This window comes from Argiope bruennichi, chromosome 6 (assembly GCF_947563725.1).
Source record: "Argiope bruennichi chromosome 6, qqArgBrue1.1, whole genome shotgun sequence".
Lineage (NCBI taxonomy): Eukaryota > Metazoa > Arthropoda > Arachnida > Araneae > Araneidae > Argiope > Argiope bruennichi.
The window spans coordinates 113,649,776-113,665,477 of NC_079156.1; the positions used below are offsets into that span (position 1 = coordinate 113,649,776).

The following is a 15,702-nucleotide window of genomic DNA, read 5'->3' on the forward strand; positions in this document are numbered from 1 at the left end:
AGCCAACAGTTAAAACTAGCTCTAAAAAATAACTATTATTTTTCATAATCATTAATCAAATTTTCATAAAAAGAAGAAAGGTGAAAACAACAAATAAATAATAATATATTAGATATTTATACTTTTTCAAAAAAAAAATCATAAAATGTATTCACAACACTTGACGATATTTTACTCTTTGACTCATAAAAAGATATTTATTCATTTTATTCTTTTTAAAAAGACTTTTTATCAAGATGTTTTTTTAAGTATCATGATAAACATTACTAATCAAATGATTAAAATATCAATGAATGAAGAATCAAATGGTCAAAATATTAAGACATAATAAATAAGAATAAATATCTAATAATATATTTTTTTGAAGTATTCAAAACTTCTGTTACCATAGAAGACTTGATATTTATATTTAGCATTATTATTTTTTTAATCACTTTATGAAATTCAGGACTGCTTTTAATTTGGTTATGTATTATTCATATATCATATAATGGCTAAGTATCATATATATACATATAATGTGAGTATGCAGTAAATTATGAAAAATCTTAATTTCATTTGCAAAAATACTGATCTTATAAGAAAAATCCCTAATAAAAGAAAAAATATGTATATATACATCACTATAAAAATTTCCACTACATTTGTAAACTAGTTTAATTATTACTGTACAAAAAATATTTACAACAGAAATATATACATTTAAAGAAATTATAAAAATTATAAGTTTCAGAATATTTTGAATAAAAATTGTGTGCTACAACAAATAAAAAATTTTACTAAAAAATCTATAGAACAGTGGTTATTAATCATTCAGAATGTAGAAATTCTGATATATATATATATTTCATTTTAAAATTTCTGAATTTAATTTTGAGTTTTAAATCAGACTAATCAAATTTAACGAATCAATGCCAAATTGTTTCATTAATAAGAATATAATTTTAAAACTTTTAAATCAAATGATTAAGAGCCACTGCTCTACCAATCAAATAAATAAATATAAAAAAAAAATTACATTTTCCACAACCTTAACCCTAATGAAACATCCATACATTCCTTTAACTTTGAAGCAATATTCTAAATGATAGTCAAAATCATTTTTTTAAAGAAAAAATGACGTTGATTAGATAGGTTTACAATTATAAAAATGGAATGAAAGTAAAATTTGGCATTTTTTTCAGCTGGCTAACAGCCAAATTATGCCCTAAATTTTCATTAGTATGGCAAAATCTAAAATGCATGCCATGTTTGCCAAATGCAGCAACTCACCAGCATTACATTGAGAAAGGTTTCTACACTTAGTGCACATTTTTGGGATTTTCAAATTAATAGAAAATATTTTTTGTACCAATACTTATGATTGGGAACAATTATTATCAAGCTATTACAAAAGTGCACAGATTTTTTCAGATTGAGTAAATGTGTTTTCTAATTTCTTTTCCATATTATTAAAATGCTGAAAGAGCCATATTAAGGGATTAAAACCTCAAATCCATCTTCATATAATCCTAATAGCAGCTTGTTCATTTCAAATCAAAAATAAATCTATAAAAAAATCAATATATTGCTAGTTATATTTTAAAAAATTATAAAATGAAGCAATTGAATCAAATATGGAAAATTAAAGAGCAAACAATTAGAAATGCATTTCAATAGAGAAATAATTTTTTAAAGATTTTTATTAAAAGAATGACACAATGCTGTATTCATTCAAAAAAATTTTTTAAAGATTATATATTATAAAATTCTGATCAGATTGCATATTATAAAAAGTAGTTATAGAATGATAAAGGAAGAAATGAAAATCACTACTATATCAAAATTTCAACAAAATGAATAATGTCAGTAAGCAAATGTGCAACCGTTTTGATTGGTTCTATATCCATGTTATAAATCTACAGGTAATATTTGTACAAATAATAGTCTATATTTCAGTCTTTATCTCCCCAATTAGTGTATGCTCTCACATCCACTGTCTTGCATTCTGTCTTTCTGTAACAGGTGGTTGAGATCTTCTGCAATATTCAAAGTCATGTTGCACAACTGGTCAAGTGTTTCTGTAGAACCAAAGTTTCCCATTGTTGGCAAATCTGGACCACTAAACATAAATCAGAAGCATTTGTAAGATATATGTATATAAATGGAAAGGCAAAAAATGTAAGTTAGAACTGGGCCAGTGCTAGAGTACCTGGAGCTCATAGCCAACATGCATATGCAAATAAAATACAGTCAAATATAAACTAATTTAATAGAAAAAATTTTCATTTATAATTTATTATTGTTTGTTCAGTTGGTGTTTTAAATGAGCAAAAAAGTATTTAAATCATACAAAAAGAAATGAAAATCCATAATTTAAATCAATAATTAAAGATGAATTACAATTTAATGTTTACAAGGAAAAGTAAAATTTCAATAAGGAAATAGCAGTTAAATCAATGGAAAAATGATTCTATTATTATGGTAACCCTAGACAGTCACCTAATGGTAAAACCAATTACTAGAAGTAGAAAAAATAACTCAGATATCAAATATATTCATAATGCAATTACATTCATAGCATTTCTACAAAACAATTATTAAAGAAATAATAATTAAATTTCAATTTTAAAACATTTGAGACATTATACATTATTGTGAATACTATATATAATATTTTAAAATCTATAATACTTCCCATCACATTGTTAAGTTTGGTTCTAAAATATAAATAAATGCTGTTAAATTATTTCTTCTGTTAGGAATTCTATTTTCATCTATTGGGGAAAATATTGTGCCAATTTATTTTAAGAATCTCATCATATCACAAAAAATACACATATGTTTTTTTTTTTTTTTAATGAGCTTCACTTAACACCAATAATTATTTTAACTATTACTGGGGAAATAAATTATTTTATTTCTCATACCCGATTCAAAATCACCTCAACATGTACAAAAAATTATATTAATCACTCAATAATAAATTCAAATAGGAAAATAATAAAAAGGGATTTCAAGAATGATTCTCCTCACATGTAAAAAGCAAAAAAAAAAATTACTATGAATGTTCATGTAATTATTGAATCACTAAGAAAGCAATTTATTTAAAGCATAGCATTACATTCATACTTATTGCCATTATTAACAGTAGAATTAATAAAAACATAAACTCTTTGCTACCTGAATCCATAAGAGCTTTCTTTTCTGCTATTATCACAGTAGGAATCTTTCTCACTCCCAGAGATCTGCTCTTTCAATCGCATCAGAACACTTCTCAGTTCTTGATTTTGAGGAGCAACTCGGAGAGCTTCCATTATGTCCGTTAGAGCATTTTCATGTAAGCTATTAAAGAACATTCAATGAATCGATGTCAATAAGAAATTACATTAAAGATTTTCAAGGGGAAAAAATTACTATTGAAAATCTATTTAATATTCATAACTACAGGAAATAATCTCCCCAAAACTTTCTCATATACTCTCAAATAAAGATTTTATCCCCCCCTATCCTTGAATAAAATTATGGACCTTGGGTTAAGACCATATATGATTAGCTTGATATTAATGAATAACAGTTATGAAATGATCTTTGGCACGAATTTAGTTTTCCACTGCATCTAACTAGTCATTCGTTTTTCATTAATCATAGGCATACAGTTAATAGTACTTAAAAATCAAATTTATGTTTTAGATGCAATTTTACCAACCAACTGAAAACAAAACTTAACTTAAAACTGCAATTGTAATCACAAAAGCACATACCATGCTTGTGAAAGTACAGACCAATATATCTATCCAGAATTATGTTTTGTAGTTATGGTGTTAAGTTATATTCAGACAGCAGGAAAGACAGACTGACTTCTGAATGGATTTTTCTCAAAATTTGACAGCAATCTACATATTTAATGCATGCACTACATATCAATTCAAAGCATTTCTGATTTTTTTTGTGTTCACAGAAAAACAGATAGCCAGAGTGCCAAAAATGTGCTTTTAAAACCCAAAGTGGTTTAAAAATGGAGATTCATCAAAATGTCGAGTTCAAATTTCCTGATAATTCAAATTTTCCTATATTCCATATATGAGAGAGTTTATAAATTAGAATCTTTAGGATGCCTCAGCATTTTCTTAAATTGTTTTTAGTATTCCTTATAACAAAACTGACTCATAAATAAAACTCCATTCACACATTTATTTTCATTTTTAATTCAGATTTTTCAGAAGTTAGAAATCTGCATATAAGAGTTATCAATAAATTTTCTGAAGAGATAGCATAAAGTTGGTAAAAAATTTTGAGAAAGTGTAACTCAATTCTAAGCAAAAAGCTGAGTACCATTTCATTAAATCTTAATTAATAGAAAATATTAAAAAATAAATTAATTTTATTAAATTACAGACTTGAAATTAATCTAAAGTTTCAACACAAATTATTTGTTTATACTTGCAATTAAATTGATGAGGAAATTGTAAAGATCAGTTATTTACCCAAGAGCTTCTCGGGCCCTTCCCCTAGCATAGTATCCTTCGAAAGAATTCGGTTTCATTGCAATTGCTTGTTCGGCTGCTTCGATAGCAAGTTTCGGTTCCTGAAATTATGTATAAACTGTTAGGCATAAATTCAATATAAAACATAAAATTATGTACTGTTTTCTTACAAGCTCAGTTAAGTCACTATATAAATACAATATATTATTACAAAATTTTGCAAATAATGTTAGAAAAAAATATTAAAAATGCTTCTTTTTGCAATTGAAAATTACTATAATTTCTACTAACTTCAATAAATTTTAAGTTGTTTTTCCTAATACAAATTACTATTTTCATGTAGAAATTAAATACTGTGATCATTAAATTATTTTTTATTTTTTACAGTGATAAGTTTTAGCTACCTACAGCTAAGATCACAGAAAAATTGTGAAGTTTTGGAAATTCTCAGTGAAAATTCTGTTGTATTCTACTGAGTCACACCAATTATAGTTGAGAAAAACTACCTCAATTTTAAATATTTCATTAAAATTTACAATATATATACAACACTAAATTTTATTTATCAAATACAATATTTTATTTACTTATTTTAGATTGTCAATTCTCTTTACACAGGTGACAATAGACAAATTGCCGATATAAAGATTAAAAAACTTTAAATATTTTTTTGATAAATTGAAATCATTGTGAAATTATAATTCTATGATACTTAAATTATTATGGGTTCTGATACTAAAGTTAAAAGGTAACTGATAAAACTCGAGATAACTCGAGAAACTGATAACTTGTAAAGCTCGAGAGTTTAAACTCTTTGACGTTAAAATTAGAAGATAGAAAAATAAATTTCCATCATATGAACATTCATTAGCATATGATCAAAAAAATCGTAAGTATTTTTAACAAAAAGAACTTTAAAACATACAGCTTTCAATGATCTATTTTAGTGTTAAAAATCTTTATATGTATTAACATAAATGATTTCTTTACAAAATTAGGATAATCACAAAATATTCTTAAAGTAAAAAGTATTTACGTTAAATAAATTTAAGGTTGAAAAGAATGCAAAGCTCAAATATGGATTAGAAATACAAAGGAATATCTGAAGTGCAAAAAAACATGCAGTCAATACTAGAAAATACATACGTTCAGTTTTCTCCGACAACGTGATAAGCCTAACAGCAATTGATATTTGAGTTGATGAAATCTACGATCTAATCCAACAGTATTTTCAGCTGGAAATTTCTTCAGGGCATAAAGATACCTGTGTTGCGATTCTCTTAGCTGGCCCTTCTAAAAAGATGTTATAAACAATTTTAACTACACAGAAGTTGAAATTACTAACATAATTTCTGAAGAATTTACAAATAATAAGATAGTTAATGAAAAGTATTAGATTATTAAATATAAAATTGCATATTAAAAATAATTAGAACTATTAGGTAATAGATTACAAGTCAAAAAGATTTGTGCAAAAATGTAAAACTCATATTTCCATTTATAAGGGGTCCAAATCAAAATAAGACTACAATTATATTTAATGAAATTTCAATAAAAATATTATAATTACAATACATGCAGAACAGCACAAATGTAAATAATCACCACTGATACTGAAAAACTGATTCCGGCATAGAAAAGGAGTGAATAATTTCAATGTAGAAACTCCTGAAATGTTGATAGATCCAATTTTCTGTGGTGTTCTCTTTTCACTTTACCTTAACCAAGCCTTTTATGGATTATGTGAAGCATAGTTCCTTTACTTATTGACAGTTCAATAGTAGTTTTATGTGAGATGAACTAACAGTTCTGCCATTTGAGCTACTCCACAGCCAAAATCTCTACCTCTTCTGATCATATACTTTATAAATCATTTATTTGTTTACAATTTCAAACATTTTTTAAACATACATTATTATTTCATTATAAATAATTTCATTCTAAAGGAAATCAATTTATAAACATTGAAAAATTTGTGCCTTAAGTTTTGTTAAAAACCTGGTGAATCAGTAAGTTACATAGAAAATTGTCTATTTAATAAAACTGTCAAATGAGTTGTTACATACGCTTGATCAATAACAATGGTTTACTATTCATTAGTATAAATAGCGATTCTAAAACTAATACACAGATGTAAAATAGCTATTTCAAAAAGCTAAATAAACTGAACAGAGACAAAAAGAAAAAGAAAAGAAAAAAAAAAAAAAAAAAAAAAAAAGGAAAAACAATTCTAAGAAATAAAATTGAATGCTAGTGTTTTTACTTTGCAAAGCTGAGTAGCATCTCCGAGTAATTTATTCAAAAGAAGAATGATAATTTCAGAATTTCCTTGGGCCATTGTCCAAGTTTGATTGCCTGAAAAATGGAAAAACACATTAAATAAAGAAGTTTAAATAGTAATAAAGAATGTTAATAAAGAATATTTAATTATTGAAAATATATATAGGTTATTAACTTAATTTAAACAATTCTTACTTATTTTTGAGCCCTTGTGCAAAAATTTGGCCACTGCACCAGCATTTTTGCAGGCAATTGCCCTGTCTAATGGCCGCATACCTGTCACATCAACATGCTCACATAAAGCACCAGAATCCATCAGCAACTGGACCTAGAGAAACAACATTGTAATAATTAAAAACATTCTTATATTAGCATCTAAACTACATTTTTCATAATATTTTTATAGAATAGGCAGTTATAGATGGAAAGCTAGGTTCCACTTCCATAAAAAAAATTCTAAATAGTTCTAAATCTTTTGAAAAAGCTCTCAGAATTTCAAAAAAAAAAAAAAAAAAAAATCCTTGATAATACAAAAGTAACATTGATTGTTTTATTTATGCATACAATCAGTTTTACTTCATATTTACTTAATGAATCCTATAGATTTATAAGAATTTTCCATCAATGTTAAGACTGATGTAATATTATTAAAGTGTTAAATTTCAGTTTTCTCCTGGAGTAAGCATAGATAGCTGATTTTACTTTAATCACTGATTATTTTCATTTCCTATAGCTGGTTTCACTATTTTATTCAATTGTAATATCAAGAGATGGTTATCTTATTAATTAAAAAGACAATGCTTATGATACTGCAGGGGATATCGAAAAAGGATACAACATCTTTAATGATTAAAAATGAATGAATAAATCTTTTAATGATTTAAAAAAGCAGGAAAAATTGTCATTTTTTTCCCCACTTTATAAAAATTATCATTTTAAGACAAAAGATGCAAAAACATTTATGTTATTTTACTGATAATGTGTAATGTATCAGGCTTACAATTACGTCATAAAATCTGAGCCAATGTAATATAGTTAATATTTACATAATAATCATCAATTCACAAAATAAAGTATGAAGAGCTAAAAATAAATTTATTTACTAATTCCATTTAGAGAAGAATTTGGGCATACAGTCACACCTTCTCTACCATGCAAGAAATAATTTTATCTTTCTCAACTTCATTCTAACATTGAAATAAACTTAGATCTCTACTATTTAAAATTGCAAAAGAATAAATAATTCAACATTTATAAAAATAATGTAGGTTTCAAAAGCTCAATAACAATTAATAATTATAATCAATCCTATGTCAAAATATGCAAGATCAAATTTTATTACTTGTAAAAATGTATCAAGAAATAAATGAAAACATGCAATTGCACATCCTCATTAATTTAATATTATATATATATATATATATAAAATAAATACTTGAATATGGATAAAAAGTGTGACATTTTCTTGTAATGAAACTCACTATTTCAGGGTCCCCATGGAAAGCAGCAAAATCTAATGGAGTGCGTCCACTATCATCAGTACTATTAGGGTCAGATCCATGGCTCAAGAGGCATTGAACAGCTTGTAAGTGACCTTTCAGGCAGGCCCAGCTTAGAGCAGTCAGGCCTTCTTTATCCTTCATATCAACAGAGGCACCTAAAAAATTAAATGATTCTGATAAATATATATACTAGATTACTGTAAATATTATAAATATAAAACCTCTTTAATATATCATTTAAGGGATGACTTTAAAAACCATTCACTAATAAGACTTAGATCTTGGCTCAAATGTTAAAAATATCTCACTTTAACAGCATTGTTTAATGATACATATTTAAATTTTTAATCAGATTTTATTATTATTCTCCTATTTTATCATATTTATAAGTGGAAGAAAATTTTAATACATTTAGGAAAAGTTAAAAAATTCTAACTTTTATATAATTGAACAAAACATAATGGTAACTAAACATTTTCATAGCAATGCTTCTTCTTGGATAACCATATAAGCTATGACTTTATTTAATTAATATATTATTGGTATTGGTTTCTCTAAAGATTCTACATAAATCCACATCAGTGTTTTGCAATTTTTTTTTCCTTCTTTTTCTTTTTCAATTTTTAATACTGATAATATATGTAAAAAGCGACTAGAGCAAGACAGAAAAAAATACATAAACAATATAAAAAAAATTACATATATTCATACATCAGCAATCAATAAATCATACAATTATGCCACCCAGCAAAATTGGAACTTTTCAATACCTTTTCATATATAAAGAAACTTTAGTAGGAAACATTAACTGTCTCATTTTCTGCATCATTTTAGTTCAGATATCTCAGAATACTAGAATATCTCAGTTTCTCTTTCAAAGACAAGAAAAAATCCCCACTTCAAAAATCACAATGACAGTCCAAGTTTATAAGTTTATGTTATATAAAAAAATATCCACTTAGCTGATAGCTATTAAACAAGTGTATGCTGGGATATCTTTTTTTTAATGTTCTTAAAAAATCTTCCTGTCTTCTAAACCTATTTAAGTGAGCATCTGTAATGAAGAAAGCACACATCATAACTATTCAATCAATCATTCTTAACAAAAAGGGGGGAAGGTGAAATTTGGTAATGATATTCATACGACTCAAATGCATTCTGTAGCTTCAGTGAACAAGAATTTGTGGCCTTTCCGTATTAACAGATTTAAAATTTATTAACAAAGTAATGTTTTTTTTTTAACAAAACAATATTTTAGTCAAAAAACCTCACCTTTAGATAATAATAATTCCAGTACAGGACGGCCAGACATAGCTGCCAGCATAAGAGGAGTTCTTCCTGAACTGTCAGCTTGTTCCAAAGAAGCTCCATGCATAAGCAGTTTCTCCACTACCTCCCAATGCCCTTCAGCTGCCGCACACAATAAAGGTGAGTCCTTCTGCCTGTTGATAGCAGTCACTGACGCTCCTCTTCGCAGCAGAACATTGCAACACTGAATATGTCCTGCAGTGCTGGCAGCTGTTAATGGAGAATGCCCTGTCAAAGAGTCCAGCTCACTGACCCGCACATCTGGCATGTCCAACAAGTATTCACAGACCTAATGCAGAAGAGACACTTTCAATATTGAAATCAATGATTTTAATGAAAAGACATTTGGGTATCAAAATCAAAATTAATAATTGCAGTTTTAAAAAAAAAATTTAAGTATTCAAATGACAATGTTGCCAGTGTTACTTCCATTGTAAATTTTTTTAAAAACTAGAAAAATAACTTACAAAAAGTTTTATTCCTATTTTCAAGCAAATATATATATATATATATATATATATATATATATATATATATATATATATATATATATATAAGCATATTTTGGACCAACATTATAAATAGTAAATTCTGAATATTGAGGTACTTTCTCAAATCACATATAAAATTTGGATCATCTTAAATTAAACTTATATAACAAGAGTGAGGCCTTTATCATAATTTTTATAATTTCTATGACCATATCAAAACACTACCAAATTCATGATTTCAAAAAATGAATAGAACCAAATAAATAACTGACCAATTACCAAAAATCTGTAATGAAAAAGATGAATGTACGAGGCTCTACAGAACATTTGATACACAGAAACCAAATTTGGCACATATGTACTTCAGAGAAGAGAATGTGCATCTTGGAGCAATCTTTTAAAAATTTTAATTAATTTTAGTGTGTTGCATTTGGGGGGGGGGGGATTGACCGTGATAACTTTAGAAAATATTATTGCACAAAAATGAAATGCTAGAAAAATTGTCTTTTTAATGATACCAATTTAATAGTTGTTAAGACTTCTCTAGAATTTCTAATAGCTGATTTATTACTATTTTTTTCCCAATTTCCAAAAGTAGTAATAAATACATTATTGTCCTGAAATTCAAACTGTCTGCATTGTTTCCTCATTTCATTAAGTTTTTCTATTATTAAAAGCTAAAGAAAAAGGATTCTGTTTAAATTTTGTGAAGTTTACAAGAAAAAATAGCTATAATATATTGAATTTAGAAATCTTTACATTTCTAATAGCATTATAATGTTGTGGAATTGTCTTCCTACAAAAAGCTCATGTATGAAATAAATAAAACTTTAAATGGCATTAACATCAGACAATTTGGGTGTCATGGATATGAAGTAATATCTAAATGATTTGTCTGAAATCAGATATAACCAATATTTCCAGAAAACTAGCTGGTCACTTGAGGCAACTAGTCAGAAAATAAATATTTGTGATGCATCAAATATTTTAATTCTTTGGCATACTTAATGTAATCTTCAAGGGAAATAAAACATTTAATTTTGTATGCTTAAAACAGTGATTAAAAGAATGGACAAAACAAATCACATATACATTCAGAAGAGAGGACAAATTATTAAATTAGAAAACACAAAACAAAATAATTAATTAAAATTATAAATGCTGTAGTCAAGTCAGGCATTGTCACAAAATAATTCTTAAACAAGTAAATCTGTGAAGCTTTACAGATTCAGCACACATTAAAAAAAAACTAATTAGTCCTGTAAATTCTTGAAATTAAATGCTTAGCATAGAGTGTATATATAAAAGGCAATTTATTGATGTGAATATATTTACAGCACAATTTGAATACAATATTTGTGTTTCAATAGTAATTAAGTTAAAATTTAAACATACACATTTTTGACATATTACTTAAACTGAGTGAAAAAAAAAAAAGATGCTGCCATCTGGGTGGGAGTGAATAAACTAAAAATTAATTTTAAGATTTAAATTTTAAGCAAATAGTTTTAATATAAACTGAGTGTGTTATTTTGTTATTTCAGAAGGTATTAAAAATTCTACCTAATGCTATATACTTGAGAGAAAGAATGATAATGGAAATAATCAATTAGATAATGTACAATCCAACACTGACATCTGGACAAAATGTTTATTTTTAAAAAATTACTTAAATTATTTGATTTAGTTAAAATTACTTAAGTTATATTTGGTTTAGTAATTTCAGAACGTATCAGCATAAGTTGCATTTAATGTACTGGTAAGCAGCAAAGTAAATCATATGCAGATGCCAAGTTGAGGAATGTTGTCGAATATAACTAGATTTGTTAAAATATCGCCTACAATCAACAACATATATTACCATAAAAATAAATGGGCTTTAGTTTTGATTTTAGAAGAGATAAAATCAAAACATCTATAGCTGTAACAAAGATTAATTAATAGCATATTATAACACATTGAATCATTAGATAAAAGCACACAGCACTTACATTGTGATGTCCATTGAAAGCAGCTGCTACCAGTGAACACTGAGCAGCTTGAATCAATGTAGGCCCACATCCTGGTTCTGATGGCCATTCACATTGGAATAAATACATGAGTACATCTAAATGGCCTTTAGATGCAGCATGAACAGCTGGACACTTTCCTTCATCATCCAATTGATTAACCTAAAAAGAAGTGGTAACTTTTTTAAAGGTATATATTCAAGAACATTAATCTTAATTATATAACATGATACCAAATTAAAATTATAATTCTGAAATGAAAGAGGTAATAACTATAATCCTCTCTCCAAATACATTTATTATATAAAATAGTTTTAGTATACAAAAAAAAAAAATAATAATAAAATTCCAATGTTAAGCAATCATTTAGACTCTAACAGCTGATTAGTAAAGTATATTCCATTATCATAAATATTACTTAAATGCATGATTTTTTATCCATTATTCAGTTTAAAAAAATAAAATAAGCCAAAAATTTTTTTTTTAAAAAAAAGTTGTATTTTTGATTGTTTAAGTGTCATTAACCAAATAACAAAGATTTTTGCTCATTGAACAGATAACAGATTGAAAGTTACATATGACAGCAAATAATAGGCGGAAATTCTTATTACCAACCTTTGCTCCATTAGCTACTAGTAACGTCACAATATCTAAAAATCCCCTTTGGCATGCCAAAGTCAAAGCTCCCACTCCGCTGTTGGAAACTGTATTGACTTTTGCTCCAAATTCCAACAAGAGAGACACCATCCCCAGGAATCCATGCTGTGCAGCCACTGCTAGAATGGGCATATTGTCCAAGGTAGGAACTAGATAGTTAGGACTTGCACCAGCCAAAAGAAGTAAACGACTCACCTAATATTTGAAAGAAAAAAAAATAGCACTGTTAGTCAAATAGATTGAACAGTTAAATTTTGTTACATGATAAAATAAATTGGTGAAAATAATACCTCGATATAAATGTTTAACTAACTACAAAGAGTTGTCTTCAAAAAGTGCAAATTTATAAGATTCCTCCCCCCCCATAATACAAATAAATTGTTTTTCCCCTTCTTTTCAATAACCAAAAATAGATTCACATGGTATGGACCTAATTAAAATATTATATAATCTGAAGATCTTCTATAACTATTATACAATCAAAATATGTTATTATCCTAGCCTAATAAATCTTTTCATATACTTGTCTATATCATCTCAGTTTTACAGTTACAATTTACCCCACAATATCAGATAAAGATAGTAAACATTATCAAATTGTATTCGACATTTTTCTATTTGCAAAAGTATTCACCCACGAAAACAAAAATACTGCCTACTTTATTAGAGCTATGACTCATTATTATTTAGAAATCAGTATAACAGAAATATATATATTAATCTTCAAATTAAATTCGAAATCTTCTTATAAAAGATACATTCATCAATTCAGCCACCAGTAAAATAAAAAATATAAATCATTAAGCTTTAAGCTTAAATGAATGAATGAAGGTGTGTGTGTGCATATCTATCTATTTATCTATATTATATAGTTTTATTATCTGGACATGAATACACAGTTGTAACTAATAACTGAATAGAAAAATTTTAAGTGAAAATTTAACAGAAAAATGAGGAATAACAATATTTTAAAAAGAGAAATATAATTAGAAGCTTTAAAACATCAGAGAACACAAAATAAACACTAAAACTGAACACTAAAAAGAGAATACAAAATAAAGAATTACATATAATTATAACCTATATCAGTAAATTAGTCAAAATCAATTGAAAAGAATGAATTTTTTGAAAAAAACATAAGCTTTAAATTTTTCACAAATAATCTAAAAAGCATGTTCAAGAAATAAAATTTAATTACAAATTAATAAAAGATTCAGTTTATTTCCAATTTACATATTTGTAAAACCAATCAACTTCAACTCTCTACTATGATGTAAAAATAATCATAAAAAATTCTTATAATGATATAAACTTCTAAATATATTTTACTAATCTTTTATGTGTTTCCCAGGAACATAGGTAATTTTAATTTATAATTTCAAAAGTAGCAAGGGGAAAGAGAAAAATACACATCATACCAGCACATTGGGGCTATATATATTTCGTAGTGAGCCTAAGGAGGATTCGATACAGTTGGTTCCCAAGTTGATCCAGTAGGCTTGAAGATCTCTAGGAAGACATCCATGCAGATATTCTTTTGGTGTGGTTTTGTATATGTGTGCTCTCAACACATGATGTCCAAGCTCTATACAATCGTCTTGCGACTTTGGTTGTGAGCTTCGACTTATACGGAAGGCTATGGCGGCACTACCCAATCTGCAAGCATTAAATACAACATCACCATTAAAGTTTCCTGAATTTATACAAAATTCTAGATTTAAGAAATGATAAAAAAATATAGTAATGTCCTTATATATAGTAAAAGTATATAGTAAAAATATAGTACCCTCCTTGCGCAGTTATTTAGAGATGAAATTTTCTTTAAAAATAAAAGTGTTGAAGGTGCACACTTTTTAAATTTAAGCATTAAAAAAAAACTGAAAATCTTCACTGATAACCAAATCAAGAAAAGCATTTAATAAGTTTATCATAAAAATATGATTAACTGCCTAAGGAAACTGGATTGATATTGTGCATTATCTTTATAAACTACTAAAAAAAATTTAGAAGTTTATAAAGATAATGCACAATATAAATCCAGAAATCCATTTTCTAGACTAAAACCTTTTTTTAAAAAAATTCTCATTGTTGAAATAACAGAAACCATTCATAATACAAACAATGATATTTTCAATTTATTTACGTTTCTACAGAGAGTAATTTGTAACAAGAAAAAATTCTAAGAAATAATTCCTATAAAATCATAAAGAGGCATATGCCAAAATTATTTTAGAAAATTACTACATTCAAGTATTTCTCAAATATAAGCAGAGAATTCACATTAATTAAATGGTTTTTATGTCATATTTCACCACAAGAATTGTATGGAAAAGATATTTGATTTCCAAAACAACAACTCCACACTTATTTTATAACTAAGTAATGAAAAATAAAAAGCAGCAATATGAATTTTTTCCCATTCCACAATTATCAAAGAAATAATGAGTAAGTAAACTGCGATTATGATATTATTTTTTCATCCCTTTGTCATACTGTACAAGGGAAAATATATGCATTGATACTCTATTGCATGCAGAGAATAAATATACAATATATAATATTCACATATGCCAGAATATCATATATTGTCTCAATGATACCAACATGAAAGGTACCAGAGAATTCTATACTCAATAAGACCACAGTATTATTTCATTTATCTTATTTTTAAACATTATTTTCCTGCTTAGCTAATTTGATAAAATCACAAATGTACTCAACTCCCATTAATTATATTTCAGAAAAAAGTTGCCTGAAATATACTTTAATTTAGTTTACTTTATCAAAATTTCCTTCTGAACTTTTTTACTCTAAATAGTCATAGGAGAAGAGTGATAAATTAATCCCTCTTCCCAAACTTCTACACCATGCCATTAGGAAGATAATCAACTTTCAACAAATTTAACACACTTTATAAGTCAATGTATATGAGAAATCTTTCATAGAATTAGATCTCAAAGCTGAAGCTCAAAGCTGTTTCAAGAGGCTG

The 15,702-nt window shown here is 26.5% G+C and overlaps 1 protein-coding gene across 2 annotated transcripts in view; it reads right to left on the bottom strand.

Annotated features, from left to right (window-relative positions):
• Nucleotides 1–457: 457 nt before the first annotated feature.
• Nucleotides 458–15,702, bottom strand: part of LOC129972132 (protein TANC2-like) — a 133,962-nt gene continuing 118,717 nt past the window's right edge. Inside the window, exons 16-26 of one of the 2 annotated variants that reach the window (XM_056086140.1) lie at nt 14,132–14,369; nt 12,672–12,908; nt 12,039–12,218; nt 9,521–9,845; nt 8,228–8,403; nt 6,942–7,074; nt 6,730–6,821; nt 5,613–5,759; nt 4,467–4,567; nt 3,163–3,324; nt 458–2,101 (exon numbers count right to left, since the gene is read on the bottom strand). In XM_056086140.1, the coding sequence (XP_055942115.1) occupies nt 1,954–2,101; nt 3,163–3,324; nt 4,467–4,567; nt 5,613–5,759; nt 6,730–6,821; nt 6,942–7,074; nt 8,228–8,403; nt 9,521–9,845; nt 12,039–12,218; nt 12,672–12,908; nt 14,132–14,369 (1,939 nt within the window). In that variant the 3' untranslated portion in view covers nt 458–1,953. The remainder of the gene's footprint in view (nt 2,102–3,162; nt 3,325–4,466; nt 4,568–5,612; nt 5,760–6,729; nt 6,822–6,941; nt 7,075–8,227; nt 8,404–9,520; nt 9,846–12,038; nt 12,219–12,671; nt 12,909–14,131; nt 14,370–15,702) is intronic. The other variant, XM_056086141.1, reaches the window with a different exon arrangement.